Source organism: Pteropus medius, unplaced genomic scaffold (genome assembly GCF_902729225.1).
Source record: "Pteropus medius unplaced genomic scaffold, Ma_sr-lr_union100, whole genome shotgun sequence".
NCBI lineage: Eukaryota > Metazoa > Chordata > Mammalia > Chiroptera > Pteropodidae > Pteropus > Pteropus medius.
Genome location: NW_024349803.1, coordinates 6059880 through 6083438, shown reverse-complemented (window position 1 = coordinate 6083438; position 23559 = coordinate 6059880). Strand labels below are relative to the sequence as shown.

General features: G+C 36.5%; 1 protein-coding gene across 4 annotated transcripts in view; it reads right to left on the bottom strand.

Annotated features, from left to right (window-relative positions):
• The window catches only part of DNAJC13 (DnaJ heat shock protein family (Hsp40) member C13), a 108165-nt gene extending 88847 nt beyond the window's left edge, over positions 1-19318 (bottom strand). For 2 of the 4 annotated variants that reach the window (XM_039837141.1, XM_039837142.1), the window contains exons 1-3: positions 19055-19297; positions 2073-2187; positions 1826-1906 (exon numbers count right to left, since the gene is read on the bottom strand). In XM_039837141.1, the coding sequence (XP_039693075.1) occupies positions 1826-1906; positions 2073-2095 (104 nt within the window). In that variant the 5' untranslated portion in view covers positions 2096-2187; positions 19055-19297. Of the gene's footprint in view, positions 1-1825; positions 1907-2072; positions 2188-19054 lie in introns of all 4 variants that reach the window. The other 2 variants (XM_039837143.1, XM_039837144.1) reach the window with 1 other exon arrangement.
• Positions 19319-23559: the final 4241 nt, after the last annotated feature.

Here is a 23559-nt window from a genome sequence, read left to right as displayed (position 1 = left end):
GGTATATCTATACGACATAATATTTGGCAATAAAAAGAAATGAAGTACTGACATATGCTACAACATGGATGAACCTTGAAAACATCATGCTAAGTGAAAGAAGACAGTCACAAAATACTACACATTGCATAATTCCACTTATATGAGATGTCCTAAATAAGGAAATCCGGAGACAGAAAGTAGATTAGTAACTGCCAGATTCTGGGAAGTGGGGAGGAGGGAAGCAATTGCTAATATTTTTTGAGATTTTTTTGGAGGCTATTTAAGTGTTCTGAAAACAGTTAGTGGTGATGGTTCACAACTCTACAATATACTAAAAATCACTAAACTGTACACTTTAAAGGATGAATTTTATGCATGTAAATTATATCTTAATAAAGCTGTTATAAAAATAAAACAAAAAAGTTTCAAGGTATGAACGAATGATGGGGGTGAGGAATTTGCCAAGCTCAGAAGCAGTTCTCCAATTACAAAAAAGGAGAAAAAAAGAGGACTTAAGTCTTAGTCACTACTTTTTAAGAACATTAAAAAAATTTTCCAGATGATCACAATTACTAACAAGCTCACAAAGCAAAAAGTATTACAGTAAGTTTGTTCTTTAGAATTAATGCATCAGTATGCTATAATTGTATTAAAAACGGTTACTTTATGATGATCAGAGCAGTCTACCACTTGAGGAAAAAAATAAGGATCATTTAAATATACAATTTTTTTAAAGGCTGCTTCAAAGAACTACAGTCTCATATTACCTTGGATGTGCCAAATTTCTAACTTTACTCAATAAAATTAACTGAATAAAAAATTTCAAGACAAGTATTCTACAAGTAACAATTATGCTAATTTAGAAGCTCATACAAAAGAAAACAAAATTAAATACTCAAATCTTTCAAAATTACAGTCCGTTTGCCAAAGTGAACCAGAAACACTACAAAATTCAAATGTTGCACCATACTAAAAAGTTGCCACACTATTACCAAAAAAATTAAAAGTTAAGAATAAAAACTAGTTATTGGCTTTGTACATATGTCATGTTTTATCTACCTGAGGCCTGATCTGGAATAATGTGGTCACCTATTTGTCAAAGTGTGGCACACTCATTTTACTTATTACCATTCAAAAGGAACAGAGACTAAAATTTTTTTCTAATGGTCAACAGGTGCCATTCTTTGAATACTCAATGTATTTAAGGCATGATTTAAAAACCATCGCACACTCCATATCACATCATTTAATCCTACGGCAATCTGAGGGGCAAGAATTACCATCCATTTTACAAAAAGGAAATAAACATCTATACCTTAATCTGACCAAGCAAGTTACTAAAAAAATGTCACTGCCCTCTCCCAAGAAAAAGAAAAGGTCAAATCCAATTTTAAAATTTCATTACAGGCCTAAAGAAAAATTATAAAATGTACTACGGGTATATTTTCTGACAATCAAATGGATATGAAAATGTGTTGATCACACAAGGCTAGTCTCTGGGAGAGTAAGTTGTGGAAGTCAACACTCTGCTACTACTGCCTAACGTCATCATGAATCGACAGCATCTAAGAGGGTGGATAACTGATTTACTTCCTTTTAGTTGTTACTTATAATTCTTACCAAACTCCTTCCAAGACAGACACAGAAAGCCAGAAATGTCAAAATAAAAAAATAATTTATTCTAAATGCATTTGCATTTAAAATATGCACATATGCTTTTCAGAAGAGAAGGGCTGAATGGCATCATTGAATTGTGTGACACTACTCAAGATATTGAAAGAGTTAATGTTTAAAATAATAGCTTACAGAAGCATAGGAAAATAAAATCAACGGAAATACTTACTTTCCCCTCCATGAATGTTTTGTTGTGTAGAAACATGCCAAATCCTTATTTTCCCTAATTATGTTCATTTTGTGCTGAAATCTAGAAGATAAAAATATAGGTAAATTTAGTATAGTGTTATTATCCTTAAGAGTTTTTCCTGAATCTCCCATACTGTACTTTCATAGCCTGCCATATGGTACTGATTTTAAGGCACAATTTCTTCTATAAGATCATAAGGTTTTAAAGGATAGAATGGTCTGTTCACCTCTTTGTCACAGCCTTTAGCATGCGCTATCCTATAGTGCACGTCTGCTTTCCTCTTATCCTGGGTTTCTTGAGGGTAAGAACTGCCCTCTATCAACATTCCGAGTGTAGAGAATCTAATTAATGAATCTTTAAATTTCATATTGCCAAACAATGTCTTGGCACATGATAGGCACCTGAAAATGTTTGCCAAGTGTCAAACGAATTTGAAAAAGGTTTTTCTTGAGTTACTAAGTGCCAGCCATTTTGCTATCACTGTCACTTTAAAGAGAACCTATTGCAAATAAGATTTAACTTAAAAATATCTTCATTATAAAAGTAATGCATGTCCATAGTAAGAAATCTAAAATATTCGTAAGTAAATAATCTTTTATCCTAACATCCAAAGATAATCATTCTAACCTCCTTTATTCTAATTAGAAAAACTAGGTATTTTTTAAAAGATTGTCATTTGTACTGCTTAACCCATTTTCCTTTTTATTATTAATCTTTTCCCATGGAATTAAATATTCTTGGAGAAAATTATTTTTAAGGCTACATGGTATTCTACTGTATGAACATACCAGAATAAGTGCAGAAATTGAGAGTATGTGTTTAGAAGCTTTTATAGCAGTTTGGTTAGTGAACTCCTCTGGGTAAACTGGACATAGTATAGTTCAGGACTGTTGAACTTGTGATGAATCACATGTGGTATGAGTTTTCTACAGGCCTCAGGCAGAGGGACCATGTTGTGCACAATATTTTAAGATTAGTTTGTAGACTGCAATATTGAAATGTAGAAAATCCAGAATCCATTTATTTCATTTAAAAATTAAAGTTTAGCTAAGTTTACAAGATAAATTGTTTGAAAAGGCTACTAATGAAAGACTGATAAATTCTGAAATACGACATTATTTGTTTTATACTGAATAAAAGTTTGAAATGAATATGGTCATTTATTTCTTCTTCTGTGACTTGGTTATTTCTCCCTACTCTCAATAATTAGAAATGCACTCTAAAAATACTCTAAGATACATACCGGAGTGTCAATAATGCAAACTGAATAGGTGGAATTGTGATTCCCTTAACCTTTGTTTTTCAAATTTTTATACCTGAATCTAATCTTTTTTAATCAGCAAGTATTCTTTTCATAATTAGAATAAAAACATTTTATTTCAAGAACATTTTTATCAGTTTTTTGAGAGAATTCACGCACTATAAAATTCACCTTTTAAAGTGCACAATTCAAGGTGTTTTAGTATGTTCAGAGTTCTACAACTAACACCACTATTTTAAAAATATTTTTATGACATCAAATGGAAACCCTGCTAGCAGTCATTCCCCATCCTCCTTCACTGTCCAGCACCTGGCCACCACTAATCTACTTTGTGTCACTATGGACTTGCCTATTTTGGACATCTTATATAAATGAAATCATACACTATGTGGTCTTTGCGACTGGCTTCTTTCACTTAGCGTGACGTTTTCAGTTTGCCTGCGTGTGGCATGGATTAGTTTCCTTCTGTTGTATACATAATACTGCATCTTGTCTATCCCATCACCTGCTGATGGACATGTGTGCCACTTCTGTTTTTTGGCGATTATCAATCATGTCATTATGAACATTTGTTTTGTGTGAACATGTTTTCATTTCTTTGCATATATACCTAAGTGGCAAAAACATTTTTAAAGACACTTCTGTTTTGAAATGGTTTTCTACATTCCTACTTGGTTTTGTATTAGCAGAATTAATGAGGACCTCTGTACTCTATGTAGAATGCTCTTCTCTAGATTATCTATATGGCTCACACCTTCACCTCCTTCAAATCTGTGTTTGAATGTCACCTTTACGATCAGGCCTATCCTATCTGCTTTAAATTATGACCACCCTCTTTTATTCTACACTCTCTTCCCGATAACTCCTGCTCATTTTTCTTCCATGGCACCTTTCACAGTTTAATGTGCAATTTGTTATATTTATTATTCATGTAATCCTACTTGAATATCCAGAGAGAGGTATTTTTGTCTGTTAAGCTCATTAATATATATTTATCTCCCCAGAGCCTACAAGAGTGTCTGACATGAAACTGGTATTCAATAAGTATTTGAATGAATGAATAAAATGCAGCAATCCCATAGGAAATTCTGATGTCCACTTCAATCTTGATGTTCTAAGAGGTACTCTCAAATAAAGTTTTGTCACACTGTCTGGAAAAGCATCAATTCATGCTCTGAGGAATAATAAAAGAACCACAAGTGACAAAAAGTGAGAAAATGTCCCAAAAGTGAAAAATATATGTTTACAGATGATATTTTCCCTTATATAACTGAAGATTGGAACACTGGAAGAAAAAAGAAGACAGAAAAAGTGAATGGCTGATATTGAGGAGAGGAGTTTGGATTCCTAGTCCATAATTTAAGATATCTTAAGATTGACTAACCTTGTACCAAGGGCCTATCTTGGGAAAACTGACAGGGAAAAAAAATGTGAGTAAAGTCTGGCTGATTTTATTAAGGACCTTGGAAATTAAAATGAAAGTTTGAAAAATAATAAAGACTTTTAAATGACAGTCACAAAGAACTTAGGGTATGACCCAGAAGGAATGAAGAGATGCCTAATAAATCTGGAGGAGAGAAGCAAAATAATTTCACAACGATAAAGCAAATTTAAGAATAAAAAACAAACAAACAAACAAAAAAAACTAAAGAATGACTTTATTAGGTATCACAGATTTGGGGGAATATGTAACCCAAATAGGTCTTTTAGCAGAAGAGTTAAAACAAATTTCACATCAAGAAGGCTTATCTACAACTTTTTGAAGACATAGCAACTTGGGGGTGATGAAAACCCCAAATTCCAAAGAGTTTTTAGAAGAAATAAAAGGAGAGAGAAGATATAACACATTAATATAAAATTAAACTACTAGAAGACATACAAATTTGCCAAAATGTATATGAAAATATATTCAATGTTACTATCAGGGAAATGCAACTCAAACCACAAGATAATGCTTCACATCTATTAGGATGTCTATTAACAACAACAATAACAAAGACAAGTTTTGGTGAGGATGTAGAGAAACTGGAACTCTTGTACACTGTTAGTAGGAATGCAAAATGGTGCAGCGGCTATGGAAAACAGTCTAGAAGTTCCTCAAAAAATTGAAAATAGAACTATCATATGATCCAGCAATCAAACTTCTGGGTATTTACCCAAAAGAACTGAAATTAGGATCTCAAAGAGAAAGCACTCTGGTATTCACTACAGCATTATTCATAATAGCCAAGGTGTGAAAACCACCAAAATGTCCATCAAGAAATGAATGGATTAAAAAAAAAAAAAGTGGTATATACATACACTGGAATACTACTTGGCCTTAAAAAAAGAAATCCTGCAATATATAAGGACATGGGTGAACCTTGCAGGCATTATACTGAGTGAAACAAACCACTCACAGAAGGAAAAACACTGCATGATTCCACTTATATGAATAATCTAAAACAGTCAAACTCACAGAAGCAGAGAATACAATGTCATTGGCCAAGGACTGGGATGAGGTGGAAATGGGGAGAAGGCAAGATGAGTAAGTTCTAGAGATCTGCTGTACAGCATTATGCCTATGGACAACAATATTGTATTATACATTTAAAAATCTATTAAGAGGGTAGGTTTCATGTTAAGTGTTCTTACCACAATAAAAATTTTAAATTTTTAAAAAACTATTGACTACTTGGCCAATTAGAAGAAACAGTACATTCTTGATGTAGATTACAATGCTGAGAGAAAAATACAATGTAGGATTAAAAAAGTACTTTGATTCTTTGGATGTCAGTAGAAGTTCCCATGGCCAAAATCAGCACATCTATTACTTGTCTCCACTATTTTAGGAAATAACAAATGATACTGCTATTCTATATCCAATCCTGAATAATCACCACCAAAAAAAGGCTAGTAAATGGCAGTGCACTTTACGGCAGAAAATCACTCCTCTCTCTGAAAAGCTTGCTTTCACACACTATTATATTTAGGCAGGGGTACATTTGAGAGGTAAGAGAAGGAGGAGATACTCACTTAAGTAGCCAAGTCAACCCCAGAATTAACGGGATGATTTAATGCTATTATTGGTGTCTGCACAGGCTCAAAATGGAAATCAGGATAATGCTTTTCCATTTTGAACCCTTAGTAAAGATTAACCTGAAATTGAGTTTAGGTGACCCTAACCAAAAAATTTATGACATGTCCTGAAATTATGCAACGACTAGCTTTTATGAGTACTCATCGCATTAACGATTATACTAGGGCATTTACTACTCACTTATCTATATTTTTTTGTCCCCATAACAACACCATGGTACAGGTACGATTCTCCCCATTTCACTGACAAGAAAACTGAGTTAGGAAAATTAAATCACACAAGCTGGTAAGTAGTTGGGCCGGGATTTGGACTCGACTTGCTTAACTTGTACTTAACCTAAACTCTAATACCTTCCCTCAAATTTAGGAAACCAAAATAAATTCATTCTGACTATGTAATTAATTATAGATTTATCATTTGACAGCACATTCTTAAATTAATTTATAACTAATTCCAATTATTTATCTTCACCTGGAAATATGACCAGGCACTTATTGGAAACAACTTTGAAACCCACAATTTCAAGCAGTGAAACAAATTACTATACTCAAACACAGGAGAAAAGAAATCAAAGAAAAATGAAGACTCCAATGCTGAAAAAGTCTACCATCTAAAAAAATAAACTTTTAAAATATTTCCGTCTATAGATAAGCTTTAAATTTTTTAAACAAGGTGTTCAAAACATATGAGCATAGAAATTTGCTACCAATAAGTGATTTTAGGATAATCTATAAGGAGAGTTCGACACCAGAAACATACTATTTTAACTAGCATTGAGCTTTTAAAATAACCAGATTAATGAGATCTGAGGCTGGGAACTACTTCCCAAAAGCATAATATTAACCTCTCCAAATTTTCAAGCAAACCTATTTTATATTCTCAGTAAAACCTCAACCACTTTGTGATAAAGTTATTTCATCTAATGAAGGCAACTGGTCTGGAAACTGCATTAACTTTTTCCAGACCATGAGGATACTTCGAGATACACAGATAATTCACTAGTGGATAATGGCAATGCACAAATAGCAAGAAAAATAGGACAAGAACATTTGTACTGATTAAGTGCTATTCAAAGTGACCGTTAGAAAAATTCCTAGAGAACCACTGGAAAATGGATGAAGGCAAGTCTAGGGTCCCTCCTAGTGTAGTGGTCAAATGGTAATTCAATGTGAGAAGACCGACATGGAATACCTCCCCGTAGCATAGATACCAAAGCTGCTATTCCACAAAATAAATGTTAACTGACTAGCACAAGAAGCTACATTAATACATACACTGAAGTAGTTTTACTATTCAATCTAACACCAAGGTAACAGTGGTGAATTTTAAAAGCATTACTCAATGACCAAAGACTAGTAATAACTGCCATTTACTGGCTGCATGAATTTGAACAAGTCTCTTCTTAGAATCACAGTTCATCTGTAAAATAGCGATGACAGTACCTATCCTCAAAGAGCTCTGAGGACTAAATGAGATAACTCAAATAAAAGACTTAGTGTGATGCTTGGCTCAGAATATGCACTCAAAACTATTAATTGCAATCATAATAATCATTACAGTACTTTAAATATACCATCCCAGAGAAGCAATGATTGTTTTGAGTATTTCTATTACCTTCCATTTTCAAGATTTCTTCCAGGCCTCTGTACATCTTAAGGCATTTGGGGGGTAGTTACCATTATTAAGTCTTTTATCTATTAATGTCAGTCCTTCTACTATTCAATGTATATCACCAATGTATGTCACCTGGAATGTCTACCATTAAAAACTCTGTTTTATTAATTTAATCGGTATTCATAGTTTTTACCTACTCATTCAAAAATAACTATAACAACATATATTTCTTAAACTGGGTGGAAAATATGAGGGTGTCATTACTTTATTATTTTATTCTTTATAATTTATCTTTCCTAAAACATTTTTAAAAGAAAAAATATATAAGATAGGCCAAGATAACTACAACTGAAAAAATTTTTAATTATCTTCTCAACTATTACCTAATACTTAAGCTTCTTTATTTCAATGCTATTCCTATAAAATACTGTTCTTTTGCATGTCAATCTTATTTACTACATTTTAGATATCCTCCACTTAGGCACCTTCATTTCTGCAATAGTGTCTCACTTCAAATTTTCAAAGACCGACTCTTCTTTTTGATGAGAAAAACTCAAGTTTATATGCCCGCTGTAACTACATCACATTGAAATCACTTTTTGCAAGTTGGCTCAGCTGTTTTCATTCTATATCTTAACATTACAACACCAACAGAACTTTTTTGCAACTTCTCAGTTTGTTCTTTTAAAAACTGTACTAGGGTTAAAAAGTCAAATTCAGGGCAACACAGGCATTTCAACTACATTCACCTTTTTCAATAAATTCCCTTGCTTCATGCTTTCGAAAAAACATTTAATGTTCTCACATTAACTAATTTATGACTGGCAGTAAAACTGACAATCCATTTAAAATCATTTATGGATAAAATGAGAATGATCTTTTAAAAGACATTATTTTGACACAAAATTGCGTATTTTAAGAGTCCACTGAGCAGAAGCCTGCATCAAATTGACACATAGAACAAAAAGCAAGATGAAGGGACTCAACTTCAGGGCACCCAAGCAGATTATAGCCAGGCTAAAAGCAAAAGAATTTGCACACTGAGCAAAATTAAGTGTATGTGCATGGCTTGTGTTAAGTAAATACTCTAACAGAGCATTCTTTTACCCAGGAATGAATGAGTGAGTGTACTCAGAAAAGTAATACACTAGTGAATGAAGGAACTGGCTTTAATCAAAGCTATTGGCATGACCAACTGGAACTGATTATTACACAAATATGAAAACTCCCTGAGAGCAGATATGATACTAATTTTTCCATTTTGAGTCTGTAAAGTGAAAGAATAAACTTTCATCATTAATTCTGCTCTTAAGTGAATTAAAAACATGAGTTTGTCTTGAAATGGATCAAAAACTAAGACAGATAGATGGATAGATATGTGATAAAGCAAGTACAGTAAAATGTTAATGTGAAAATCTTGGAGGTGAGTATATGAGTGTTTAATGTAAAGTTCCTTCAACTGGCTTAGGTGAAAACTTTTATGTTGGGGGAAAATTACCTTTTCCTTTATTTTCTGACCTAACTCTCCTACAACAGAAATACTGTTTTTCTGCTACATTATGAAACTACATCTGAAAATATAATAGATATTCACATGATAGGAACTAATTTATGAACTTAATGCTTCCTCATACAGGAATATCCCACTGAAAATGCAGAGGGAAGGAGAACCATTGTTAAGACAAAGGCTAATCCTGAGTAATAACTGAGGAGAGAATCCCTTAATACTGTCTTCTTAAAGACCTAGTTTCGTTTATAACTGGATTCAAAATCTGAGTGAATTATATCACTAAGTTAGCTCAGTTTAAAATAAAAGGTAAAAAATATAAATGGTTAACAGACATTAATTTTTACCCATATTAAAAAGCTACAACTAGACTGTCTTAGATAAAATGTGCTGTGTATAGAGGACAACTATTATAAACTTTAACCTTTTTTTAAATTTTTAACTTTTAAAACTTCATGTTTTAATATATAACAAGTAGACAAAAGCATTTCCTTCTAAATAAACAGCAAATCAGTATGTGTAATGTGTACTATAACTTACCATATAAGGATTTTTAAACAGCTATAAAATAGATCACAAAGTAGTTTTAGTACAGCCCGTCTTATCTTTCTTGCTGAAGAACTCAGAAACTCCAGAGGATAAATGTTAGAGAGAAAGCCAGTGGTAATATCAAATTTCAGGGAACAATCATATCTCCTAATAATTGCCCAAGAGTAATAATAGTGAAACCTTCACATTGTCTGTCACATAAAAATACTTTTTAAAATACTTCCACCATCATAGGGTAGGGCAAAATTATCTAAGACACCCCCACACCCCATTCTCTTTAAAAAACCTATTTCTTGCAAATTAGACTAATTTCCCATTAGAAAGTGGATATATACTCATGAAATTAGAATTCAAAAGCAACCACTACATCTGAAGAAACAATTTTTAATAGTATCTTAACAGGAAGAGACCCAAGCATCTATGCCATAGCAGTTAATTTTATTGGCTTTTGAGTCTATTCAGTGTGAATCAAATATGGAAAAAGATACCTGCCTCTTTATATTTTAATCATATGCATGCTGATTTCATGTGATGGAATAATTCTTATTTCTCACAAAATAGACTTGTATCTGTTGTAACAACAACAACAAAAACATTTTTTCTTCCCTTTCCAGAACTTAAAAATGCCTTGAACTATTCACATGAAAAAAAACTAAGAAATGTGTTCACTTAAGCAAGTCTGTGAAATGGATGCTATAGATCATTCACATTTTTAGTTTTACATATTCTTGAAACTTTTTAGACCTAATTTTTGTTTCATTTTATCTTTTAGGTTAATTTGGCTTATGCGAGAACAAACGTACTGATAGTTCAATAAATTCTTCAGCTCACAGACACTTAATAATCTTGCTCTATTATGATAAATAGACCCTAATGAGTAAAAGAGATTTTCAATTGCCATATTTTAAATTGTAGCTGTTTTTCCTATCACTACAGTAAATGCATGATAGGGGACAAAATTTCCTAAGCATAAAATAAATATAACTCAAAAGTTTTACAGTAAGCATGCTAATATCCAAACAATATTCTCTGTATATGTAGAAAAAGAAGGAGTTTGAGTTGCTACAATTTCTCTTTCATCCAATACAAAATAGCAACAAAATGTAGATTTCTAGTTTGACTCTTTTGGAAATTTCCCTTATTCCCAACTCTGCTACAGTGCTTCACAGCTTACAGAACACTCCCAAACCTATCAGGTAACGAAATAAAGGAAAATTCCACTTTAAAAATTAAACCCATCAGCTCTAAGGTTTGGGAGGAAAATGGCTTATTTATTCTAACATTTGATAAACATCCAAAAAATATTCTGTATCTTGACTAGAAGTTTGAGGGAGAACTCAATAGCACTAAATGACTAAGGAATACGAGTCTGAAATCTGTGTGTAAGAATTTAAATTTAATATAATTAGTGGAGAACTTATTATATATCAGAAAAAGTCTCCTACATTCATAACCTCATCAATCCTTCAATTATGTTCTGACAACAATACTTGACAAAATCAGAACATCGAAATAATTATTTTAGATTGCTTTAGGGGTTTTGTTTTTAATCTGCCCATCAAAAGACCAAATTCTTACTGATCAGTTGCACAGAGATATTGCCAATCAGTGTGTGCTAAATATGTGAACAGTGGTTAACCAGTGTGGTCTACTTCTAAGGGCAACTTAGAGTGATAAAACTACAAAATTCCACTGATTTTAGACTTTGTTGTTTTAGAGATCACTCTTCTTAAGTAGTCCATAAAAGTACAAGTAAAACTCAAATATATAGACTGTTGAACAAAGAGCATCTTAAAAGAATGTTTATCTTTATTGACTGAATCACTTAAAAGGACAGAGGGGAGGGAGTTTGTGGGGCTGGGAAAATGGGGTGAAGGATTAAAGAAGTTCGAATTAGTAGTTGACAGATGATCACCGAGATGGAGAACATGGCATAGGGAATGCAGTTAGCATTAATATGATGGCTAGGTGGAGGACTAGGGGAAAGAGGGAACAATTGGGCGGATTGTTTTATGCACTATATAGATATCTAACCAATGTACTGTATACTTGAAACTAATTTAAATTTTAAAAAAGTACCTTTACACAGGTTACTGTTCTTAAGTGAGCAAAGATGATCACAATCATGCCTTAAGTTATAAAGATATCCCCTAAATCTGTGATTCTCAAAGGAGCTCCTATGATTAAGAATCACGATTAAGAACCATAATTGGCATGTGCTGAGCATGTGAATGTTGCTGATGCAAAAAAATGTTTTGAAAACCACTGATTAAAATTCTGAATTAAAGTAATGGTTGGGGCGGGGGACTTCTGGTCAAGATGACAAAACTGGTAAACACTGTACTTGCCTCCTCTCACACCCACATCAAAATTACAACTACAGAACAACCATTGTTGAGAATCATCTGAAGTCCAGCTGAAGAAAAGTCCTATAACTAAGGATATACAAAAGAAGCCATGTTGAGGCTGGAAGGAGGGCAGACATACAGAATTGGCTGGTCCCACACTCACATGTGGCAGTTAAAAATTGGGAGGGATATCTTGGCTTAGGAGGTCCCCCTGAGGAATGAGGGGTCCCAGCTCCACACCACGCTCCCCAATCCAGAGCTTCAGTATTAGAAAGAGAAGTCTTCACAACTTCTGGCTGTGAAAACCAGCAGAGACTGTGGCTATGTGAGATGGAAGGTGGCTGAAGTCACAGACATTTCTCTGAAGGGGCCCATGCACAGACTTACTTGCTAACAGACTCACTTGCTCTGAACTTCAGCGCTGGGGTGGCTTCTAGAAAAGTGCCAGCGACATGCTAGGAAGATCTGAATTTTCTGGCTTCAAGGTGAGGGCTGGAGGGGCAGCTTTCTACCAAACAGAAGTGCTTGTAAAATCTATTGCTCTTTTGTTGAGCAATAGATAAGGTGCAGACACAGGCAGGCACCTTATCTGAGTTTCCATCAACCTAGCTAACACTGGTCACCCCGGCCTGGTGATTCCCTGACATCCCATCTCACCCAACTTTTGGACCCACCCAAGACACTTCCAGCAGCTTTTCCACACAAATGGCCTGTCCTGGCTCATGCAGAGGACTTTCCTAAATAGTGCCTCAAAGGTTCATAAACCCCAAACAAGCAGCATCTGGCCTGTGTGCCCCTTACCTCTTGCTGAGCAGCCCCAAGCCCAGCATTAGTGGCAGCCAGCCTCAGTTCACAGCTTAGCCTCTCCCTGGCACCTCCAAGCCCAGCACAAGTGGAAACCATCTGCAGATCACTGCTCATACCAAGTGGCCCCAGGCAGGGCACAGGCAATGGCTAACTCTGGCATGCAACAGAGCCCCTCCCAAGAAGTCCTAGAATCAACACACCTGGTGGCCAGCTTCAGACCACACCAGAGCAACACCCAACTGCACAAATGATACACCCAAAGAGAAGACTCCACAGGCACCAGAGCCCTGCTAAAGCAAATCTTGCTCCCTATACAACAATTCCTCCACTGTAGTCATAGCCAGCCCTCACAACCAATCAGCCTAAGTAAGGGTCAATACTTCCCAGTGACATGCAAACTGCGAGCAAGGCTCAACTACAACAAGAGGGCACAAACAACCTACCAGATGCACCAAGGGACACACCTGGAGGACCCAGTTCAGATGACCAGGGGGACTGTGCTGCTTGGCCCCAGAGGACACCTACTACATGAGGCCACTCAACTAAGACTGGGAGATACAGCAGCTCTACCTAATACACAGAAGCACAAGGAGGCAGCCAAAATGAGGAGACGACGAAACATGTCACAAATGAAAGAACAGAACAAAGCTCCAGAAAAAGAACTAAACAAAATGGAGACAAGCAATCTACCAGATGCAGAGCTCAAAACACTAGTTATAAGGATTCTCGATGATCTCAGTGAGAACTTCAACAAAGAGATAGGAAACATAAAAATGGAGACAGAAAACATAAAAGAACCAGTCAGAAATGAAGAATACAATAACTGATATGAAGAAAACATTAGAGAGAACAACAGATTAGATGAAGAGATTTGGAAGATAAGGTAGCAGAAAACACCCAATCAGAACAGCAAAAAGAAAAAATAATCCAAAAAAATGAGGACAGTTTAAGGCAGGAGACCCCAACTTTTCTGGCACCAGGGACGGGTGCTCCTATGAGAATCTAATGCCTGATGATCTGAGGTGGAGCTAAGGTGGTGATGCTAGCACTGGAGAGCGGCTGCAAATACAGATTAAGTCTCTTGCTGTGCAGCCCAGTTCTTAACAAGCCATGGACCAGTCCGCAGCCCTGGGGTTGGGGACCCTGGTTTAAAGGGACAACATTGAGCATACCAACATTTGCATCATAGGGGTATCAGAAAGGGAAGAGAGAAAGTAAAGGATTGAAAACCTATTTGAAGAAATAATGACAAAAAACTTCCGTAATCTGGTGAAGGAAACAGACACACAAGTCCAGGAAGTGCAGAGTCCCAAACAAGATGAATCCACTGAGGCCTACACTGAGACACATCGCAATTAAAATAGCAAAGGTTAAAGACAAAAATCTTAAAAGCAAGAGAAAAGCAGTTAGTTACCTACAAGGGAGCTCCCATAAGACTGTCAATCTAAAGAACAAAATAAATGAGCAAATAAAACAAACTCATAAATAGTGAACATTTTGATAGTTGCCAGATGAGAGGGAAGTTGGGGAGGATGAGTGAAAAAAAGGAAATACAAATTGGTAGTTACACAATAGTCATGGAGATGTAAAGTACAGCACAGCGAACATAGTCAATAATATTGTAATAACTATGTATGGTGTCAGATGGGCACTAGATTTATCAGGGTAATCACTTCATAAGTTATATAAATGTCTAGTCACTAAGGTGTACACCCAAAACTAATATAATACTGTAGATTGACTAATTAAAAAATAAAAAATTATTAAAAAAGATAATGGGGCAGGATGCTGCCCCATAAGAGACACTATTATTAGAAACACGACTAAGATTTAGTGGACAAGATACCCTTCAGTGTACAAGAGGATCTCATAGATCGAAGAAATGTCCTCAATTAACTTTTAAATATCCAAGTGTTCACATAGGTAAACACCTATTTATAATTAATCCTAGAACTTAATTCTATATTAAATCACCAAGTACATTTTTGTTTAATATGCACATAATTTTCCAAGACTACACCTATCAGGTAAATTGAGAGATTATACTTTGAGTTCTCTCAGCTTTTGAGAGTCTATATTTTATCTTCATTTTCAAAAGATATTTTTGCTGTTTTTTTCGGTACTTTAAAGTTGTCACTTGTCTTCTTGCTTGCATGGTTTCTCTGCTGTAACTCTTATCTTTGTTCCTCTGTATATATAATGTTTCTCTTTTCTTTAGCTACCTTCAAGTCCTTTGTTTATATCAACTTGAATATGTCTGGGTGTGTTCTGTTTACACTGCGGGGGCAGGTATTTATCCTGCTTGGTGTTCTCTAAGCTTCTTGGATCTGTGGTTTGATGTCTGACATTAATTTTGGAAAATTCTGTATTATTTCCTTAAATATTTCAATATTCTGCTCTGTTCTCTCCTGGGATTCCAATTATATATGTATTAAAATATTATCCCTAAGCTCGGATGTTCTTTTTCAAAACTTTTTGTGTTTCAGTTGGATAATTTCTACTGACATCTAAAAGTTCACTGATTCTTTCCTTGGCTGTGGCAAATCTACTGACAAGCCCAAAGACATTCTGCATCTCTTCACTGTGTAATGAAATTTCTTGCCTTTCCTTCTTGTTTCTTAGTTTCTATCTCTCAGTTGAAATTACCCATCTAATTTTACATGTTGTCCACTTTTCTGTTCATACCTTTAACATATTAAATTCCCTACTGAATAATAGCATCTATGTTAATCAAAATAGTAGTTCTGATTGCTCTTTCTCTTGGGAATCGTTTTTTGCATTTGCATGCCTTGTAATTTTTTGTTGAAAGCCAAACATGTTGTATAGGACACTAGAGCTTAAGGTAAATAATTTTTGTGACTAGAAATGGGCATGCCTTTTCTTTGCTAGGTCTTTAGTGCAGGACGTTAATCTGTTTCGGAGTTGGGCTGGGTTTATAATTTGCTGTTGCTATGGTTATCCTCACAGTGTTACCACAGCCTTCAAATTTCTGCACAATAGCTCATGCATATGGTTGGGGGGTGGTTTACTAAAGCAATGTCTTTTTTATTCTTTGTGCTGTGCCTCTTTGCATAATCTTGTTCTGCTCTTCCTAGTACTCTGCAGCGAATTCTTATTCAAAGCTTCTTAACTTGGTGGCAGGGGCCTATGGGTACAGTCTCTGTATTTCTGATTAATATCCAGTCTTAGGCATACTCTATGTCCCTGGATCTCAAGGGTGCCATCTTGTTTCCTCTGGCTTTAGTTTGGGCCCCAGTGCTCCCTCCCCCAGAGAACATTCTTTCCCTCTCCTCTAGTCTTCCTCCAGCTCAAGAAATGCTCATCAACAGTGCCAACAGAGATGCCCCTTCCCTCAAGAGATTAGGGCTTTTGTTCCACTGAAAAAGCAGAGGGAAAGAATCAAACCATTTTTTTGCCCCTCCTGATAGCTCTGCTGCTACTCCTCATCTCTAAGTCAGCACCATAATACACACTACTCACGGCTCTTTCCAACATCTTCTAGAAGTACCTAGTGAGGTTTATGGATAAAGAGATTGGAAGAAGGTACATGCAACCTTCATCAATTTGTTAGCTATTCTAGCTGAACTCTTACCAGTGTCCAGTGTGTTTAACAAAGGTGAATGTGAATTCATATCTATTCTTTCTCTTTTTAAATTCTGGCCAGTGGTTTGCTCTATAGCCTCAGCTCTTTCATAAATTAAAAAAAAAAAAAGTCATGAATTTTAAGTTAGTTCTTTTTTGCCGTAACAGTGGGTGCCAAAGCTAGTGGTTATATTATTTATAAATTATTTCAGGATACTAGGTGTTACAAATTACTTGGGAAAAGGCTGTATTTATTTGGTTTGATAAAATTGAGAAGCACTGACTTAAAGAATCTTTCAAACAACTCCCCTTTAACTACTTTTAAATATTACAGTCACATTTAGGCCTAAAATTATTAGTAGCAATCAATTTTTGCTATAGTTTGTCTGCACAGCCTTTCTAATGGCAGGCACACTGCAGCGATATTGCAGGTTCAGTTCCCAACCACTGCAATTAAGCAAGTATTGCAATAAAGTGAGTACTAATTTTTTTGCTGGTGGAGATTGACTTCAATTTGTAAAAACACAACATCTGTGAAGTGCAATAAAGTGAAGCACAGTAAAACAATGTATGCCTGTATTTTACTAATTTTAAGTACCTCAACCAGAGAAGCAGGTGAAAGGTATGTTCAATAGAAACCTCACATTCACCTGTGTAAATAGAAGTGGTTGAGGAATGGAAACAAATTAATTAAAACTTTTTATTTCAACCTCAATTTCTATCTACTGAAAGGCAGAGTGTACTATCAACCTTTTCACAAATAAAGCCAGTATTGGTACAGTCCACCTAGCTGACCTTTATTTGTGGATAATGTTAAATTCTTACAAATAACTCATGCTTTCCATGAATCCATAACTTTTTCACCAATAACATTCATATTTTTTGGACTATTTACTTATTACTGCCCCTTTACAAAAAGAGGAAAATCCATTGCCTCCTAGTGTAATACAGATGATAGTACGTTCCATGAAGTAGACTATAGCCTTAGAGTTCTTGACATTTCTATCTCTTAATAACCCTCTGACTCTTTTCCTCCCTTAACATGTTCTAACTTCCTATTTTCAATCTAGGAGTATAATATTTTCTAAACAAGATCTCATGTTCCACTGTGATATTAATAGCAAAAAAAAAAAAAGTGAGACATAGCTGCTTAAACATTTTATAGTACACTTAAAAAGTTAACAAGGTTTTATATGTTAAATTAAGTCAAACAATAAAGCACTCTCTAGAAACCAAAGAATAGTGAAATCAAGTCTTTTTGTGCACTAATTTTTGACAAGTAGTTTTCTAAATTTCCTCTTTAAGCAAGTCCTTTTTCATATTCCCATAGACTAAGAGTACTAGTACTACTCAACAAAACCTGAACACTGTGAGCAATTTCCTCAAAGTCTGCAGACAGTACTTTCAAACACATAAATCTATTAGAGCCATAAAATAAGAAAATACAGCAAGAAAGGCAATCACTGGGGCAGGTCCTGAAGAAATATTTGGAAACCTTACTTTTTCCCTAAAACACTACTCTCCAAGTAGCTCAAAATTACCCTACAGCATCAGGTAGAGGTCCTTTTTTAAGGAGGATTAGGGTGAGTCAAGGGGAAAAAACAGAGAGAGGAAATCATTATTTTGGGAGACCACTGCCACATGGGGCGGGGAGATTTTTTACTTTTTTCTCCAAGAAACTGATAAAGGAAATAATCTCAAGAGTGGTTAACTGAACACCCTACAATAAGGAGACAATATAAGGGAAGGCACTCTCCTTAAGTGCATTAAATCAAATCTGCGTTTAACAGCCACTTCACTGGGCGTCCAAGTCCTACTTTACCCACTCCAAAGGCCGCATTCAGAGGCAAAAATCACACAGTAGCAGAGGAAAGGCCACCGTGAATAAGCTACTGTGCAGGAAGGAAAAGCTTTGAGGAAAACTTGATTTTGGAAAAGGGAGAAACTGAAAAAGAAATGACGTGGATGCTCTCCATTTCCTAACAAAACGAAACAAGGCTAAACAAAGAAAGTCAAAGTCTGGGGCTTGGGGGAGGGCTGACCCAAGGAAACGAGAGTTGTTAGCATCTAGCAGGAAGAGTACTCAGGCTACAAGGCTGGAAGGGAATCCCGAGGGCGGAGCCCAGAGGGGAGTAAGGGGTGTGTGGGGTAAGGATGTGCGGGGTAAGGATGTGCTGAGGGGAGTGACAGGCCTTAGGTGGGTAGAAAACCAAAAAAAACGAAGCAGAGGTGGGGCTGACCATGGCAGCGCCCTCCTGAGCGAATGTCACTGGATTAAATCTTAGAATAGGAGGAACCAGGAGCGGCAGCCTGGGGGGAGGGTAATCTGCTTTCCTTAACAGATGGACGCTGCAGTGGCCAAGACACCATTCCTTCTTTTCCCTGCCCTTAGCTCCCCGAGTCCCCACGGCGTGCGTAGCGGGTAACGCAAAGCCCGAGTCTGGTACCCGGAGTGGTTTACCTTGCGGGAGGCTGGAGAAGCTCCAATCCGAGCTCCTCCCGCCGCCGGCTCTGCGTCCAAAGTGGGATGAAGCGACCTCCGACCTTCTCTTCCTCACCACTTCCCCTTTCTCCCGCCGGCGCCCTGTAGCTCAGCTGCCGCGGGTTCCTGATGCCGCGGCGGCGCTGCCTCCCCGCCCCCTCCGCCTCCGCCTCCTCCCTCTGCCTCTCAGAGGTTCACTCTGGAGGCCGCCATCTTCGCTCAGGCTTAGAGCGACCACGCTCTAACACGCCTGCGTCGCCCCCACCCAGGCCGTCACGAGACCCTGTCAGCTGATTTCAACTTTTCCGTCTTCTGCCCGCCCCATCGCGTAAAGCATTGCCCCGCTCCCTGCCCTATGCTCCCTCTTTCCCCAAAATTCCGTATTCCGCCGGCCAGCCCCACGACGCCCCCAGCAATTACACATGCGCAGAGTAGCGAGGCCGACTGTGGGATTTGGAGTCCACGCAGCGCGTGAGGAGGACCCACCCTTCGGCGCGTGCTGAGGACACGCCCCTGAGCGCGCGCGCGCTAAGGGCCAAACTCCCCAGGCGTGTTCCCCGAGGGCCACGCCCCTCGGCAAGTGGCTCTGAGTCCTGAGAGCTGTGCTTTGCGGCCCAGGGTTTTGCGCTCTTAATCCTCTGACGTCCTGTTTTAAAGCATTTCTACCGCCTATCCCTCGACTTCAAGTGCCACTAGGTAGTATCCGCTAGGTAGTGTGAAGGCTCAGCCCACTGTCCGGTTTGGCTGGACTGCGAGCCAGCAGGTTCACTTGCTATTGACACTCCCACAAAGACAGTTGAAAAAGATTTAAAGTTTGGTTGCTCTGGGCAGTCTCAGAGACCAAAGCTTGGTTGATGTTTTTGAGGGGGCAGTGCCTGAACGAAAATACTGATAGCTCCCATTTGTTGTCTGCTAATCACGTATCAAGGGGTTTGCTTAATCCTCAACTCTGTGAAGAATTATCCTCGTTTTGCAGATAAACTGAGGCCCCTCCTCACAGTAGTGGACTTCGTGTTTGAACGCAAGCAATCTGACTCCTCGATACCAATGTCTCTCAACATATATGGGAGCTGGGGGAGGGGAGTCAGGTTAGAGAAAAGAGAGGATACTATGTGTTAGCTGTTGGTAAAGGTTTAATTAAGGAAGTTTATTCTCCCCTCCCAGACCTGAACTCTAAAGACCACAGTTCAAAAGTAATTAATTCTGTTGCAAACTTCAAAAGATGATAGTATAGGGTGGCTTGCATGGATACATTATTTTATGAGGGTTAAAGGTCTTTGATACGGGGTTTACTACTCTGCAGAGCAATCTCGAAATTGTGATTTCTTTGGAATCCCTTTCAGTGGTTGACAGGTTTTTTTTTCAGAGATTGTGATTGCAGGATGAAAAGTGTAGACAGTACTTACAGACTTTGCTTCTTGACTTTATTTACTGGCCTACATTGAGTTAGAAAAAGACTGTATTTACAGTAGACGTTCCTGTACTGCAGCAGTTAGATAAGGTGCATCTAAGGGGTGGTACTAGGAATAGCTGGGTGTGGGAAGAAGAAATTCGACATGGAGTAGAAAGGGAAAAGAAAAAAGAAACAGGAGGGCTGCTGTTAAGAGGACTTTTTGGCTCATCCCATGGAAACAGAAACCCGTGTTTATGAGGCATCTTACAGGTTGCAAAGCCTTTCAATAATCTAAGGAGTAACTGTGGGTATTCTATTTTATAGAGGAAGCAAACCCAGAGAGTCCAAGAGACTTGCTCAAGGTGACCCTAAGTCCTAAAGGTTGAGCAGAGATTTAATCACAGGACTTGTAACATCAAGGCCAGTGAACTATATAACCTTCTTACTGCCTGTTCAAAATTTGGGACGGATAAAATTGATACTGGGAGTTGGGAGGAGCCTTATGCATCATGAATTGCCCCTCCCTGCCCATTGCCTATAGTGGAAAATTCCCTGCCTCTCAAGACACTTTTTTTTTTTAATTGCAGTTTTAGAAAGCCCACTCTCTCTGTATTCAGTCAACATGCTCTCTCTTTCATGAGTAGTTTTGTTGGTTGGTTTGTTTTCATGCTTTTTCTTCCTATATGTAACATCCCTTTAAGTATTTGCCTATATGGGTAATTACTCTATCTCACTCCCTCTTCTCTGCTTATCCCTCTAACCCCAGCCACAGCTTCTCCAAAAGTCATATTCCTGGTGCTTTCAACTGTTGCTTGCAGGATGTGGTTTCAAGCCTTTTCACAATTCTCCTGGTTTCCTTTCATTGTATTTGCACAAGTTTGTAATATCCTTCTTAAAATTAAACATGAGAGTCAGGAAAGATAAGAGGACTTGTCTCTTCTTTCTTTCTTCTGCTAAATCAGTTTTTACCCTACTCTTTTTTTAAAGGGTGACAAACTCAAGGCAGGACCCTCAAACTTCTCTTTCTGGATTTAACTTTTTATTCAAAATCCGATTTTCCATTAGCTTTTCTGACACTTTCATAGTGCACACATATTAAATTTATGATGAGAAAAGGAGAACAACAGAAGATGCCCTTCCAAATCATGTGATATATACTTATAATATTGTACAACCTTTTAGGTATCAGTAGTGTTTATCAGTGGTGTAAGGATAAAAGGAAGGAGAGATTTAAGATTTTAGGGTATTCACAAGACAGTTAATCACCTGCTTATCCAACTCCCCATTGCTGTTATATTGACCAACCTCATTATATCAATGTTGAGATCCTAAATAAATCCCTAACAATTCTGCATAATTCAGCAAGATTTGAACTGTTTCCAATACAGTAGCCACTAACCCATGTGGCTACTGAATACTTAAAACACACAGCAGGTTTAATATGAAAAAGGTAAAATATTGCATTAATAATTTTTCTGTTGATTACATGTTGAAATAATACTTTGGGTATATATACGGTTAAAGAAGATATATTTTAAAAACAAATTTCTCTTGTTTATTTTTTAAAATGTAGCTGCTAGAAAATGAAATTTTATGTGGCTCCTGTTATGTTTTCTTGGACGGTGATGCTAGAGACAGTCTTGTGCAGGCAGATAGTGTCAGAAAATACTTTTCAGTTGTGTTGGCAAGCTTGAGGCTCCCACAGAATCATTGACTGGACTTCATTGTAATTTTTCATGTGGTTGTTTTTTATTTGTCTCCAGTAGTTTTTCTCAAAGTTTACCTTAACATATATATTTAGTTTTTTGTGTTCCTCTATACCTTACTAATATATTGACTTAAAATTATTGACAAAATCTGGCAAAAATGACATGAGGATTCATTGACATATATACATATGTATCTACCCATATACAGTTGCCACAATTTTTTTTTTTTTTAATCATGGCCTGGCTCCCCCTGCCCATTTAATCCTATCCCAGAAACCTCTAATTTTATTGTCAATAGATTTCATTATTATTTGCAATGAAAATGTCTTTTTTAAAGTATAACACTGTTCATATATAAAGAATTTGGACTTACAATATTTTTTATTAACAAAAACATGCTTTCATTATAAGAAATTATCTAGTTTTGACCATATTTTCAGAGTTGGGTCACGAGGAAAAATGAAATACCTATTCTGTGGTTTAACAGTTTGAAACCATTATTAAAATACTAACTGATTAAGGAAAAGGCCTTTCTGTGTGTTTTTTTTTTCTTACTAAAATTAAGTTCTGCATTGCCCTTTTTGCAATATACACATTGCTGAGGATTTTCCAATTCAAGTGTTCTTACTAGATAATCCAAACACTCCCAGTATTACCAGACTTGAGAAAAATTTAGTCTTACTTTTTTTTCCATAAAGAGTTTTGAAGTGAGCAAGATTTCCAATCTGCTATGAAATTATTACATTTAGACATTTTAGTCATCAGCACTTGAAGGAAATATAATGTGGTAAAAGGATCATAGGCAAGTAAGTCTCTTAATCTCCTTGAGCCAAAGTTCTCTCATCTATAAACTAAGGCTATTGATACTTACCTTGAGAGGCAGTAGTGAGAATTAAATAACTTAAGAGGAGCACCTGCCTACTGAGTACTCAATAACTTTTGTTTCCTCAGTATGGTTCCAGCTGGTATATAATACTTGTGTTTGAGTTTCCTTGGACTAACCATGACAAGGCAAACAGACTTTTAGACTGTTATTAGCAAAAGGGAAGAAGTTCAAGTGTTCATTCTTGACAACCATATCTGAATACTCATAAAAATTGTAAAATAGTTCAAGCCGGAAGGCGTCATTATTTTTTATTTCTATATTTATATATGCTAAACAGGCCATTTGATTATTTACACATATTAAAATGAATAGTTTTTATTCTTGAATTTCGATCTCTGTCAGCAAATAAATTAGTTCTAAAACATGAATAAGTGCAGGTTTTGCAAAATGTCCCTGATGAATAATACAGTGAGAAATTCAAATAGACTATGGGTCCATGGTGCCTTAGTTCTAAAATGAGCAAAATGTGGTAAATCATTATTTAGCACCTTCCTCA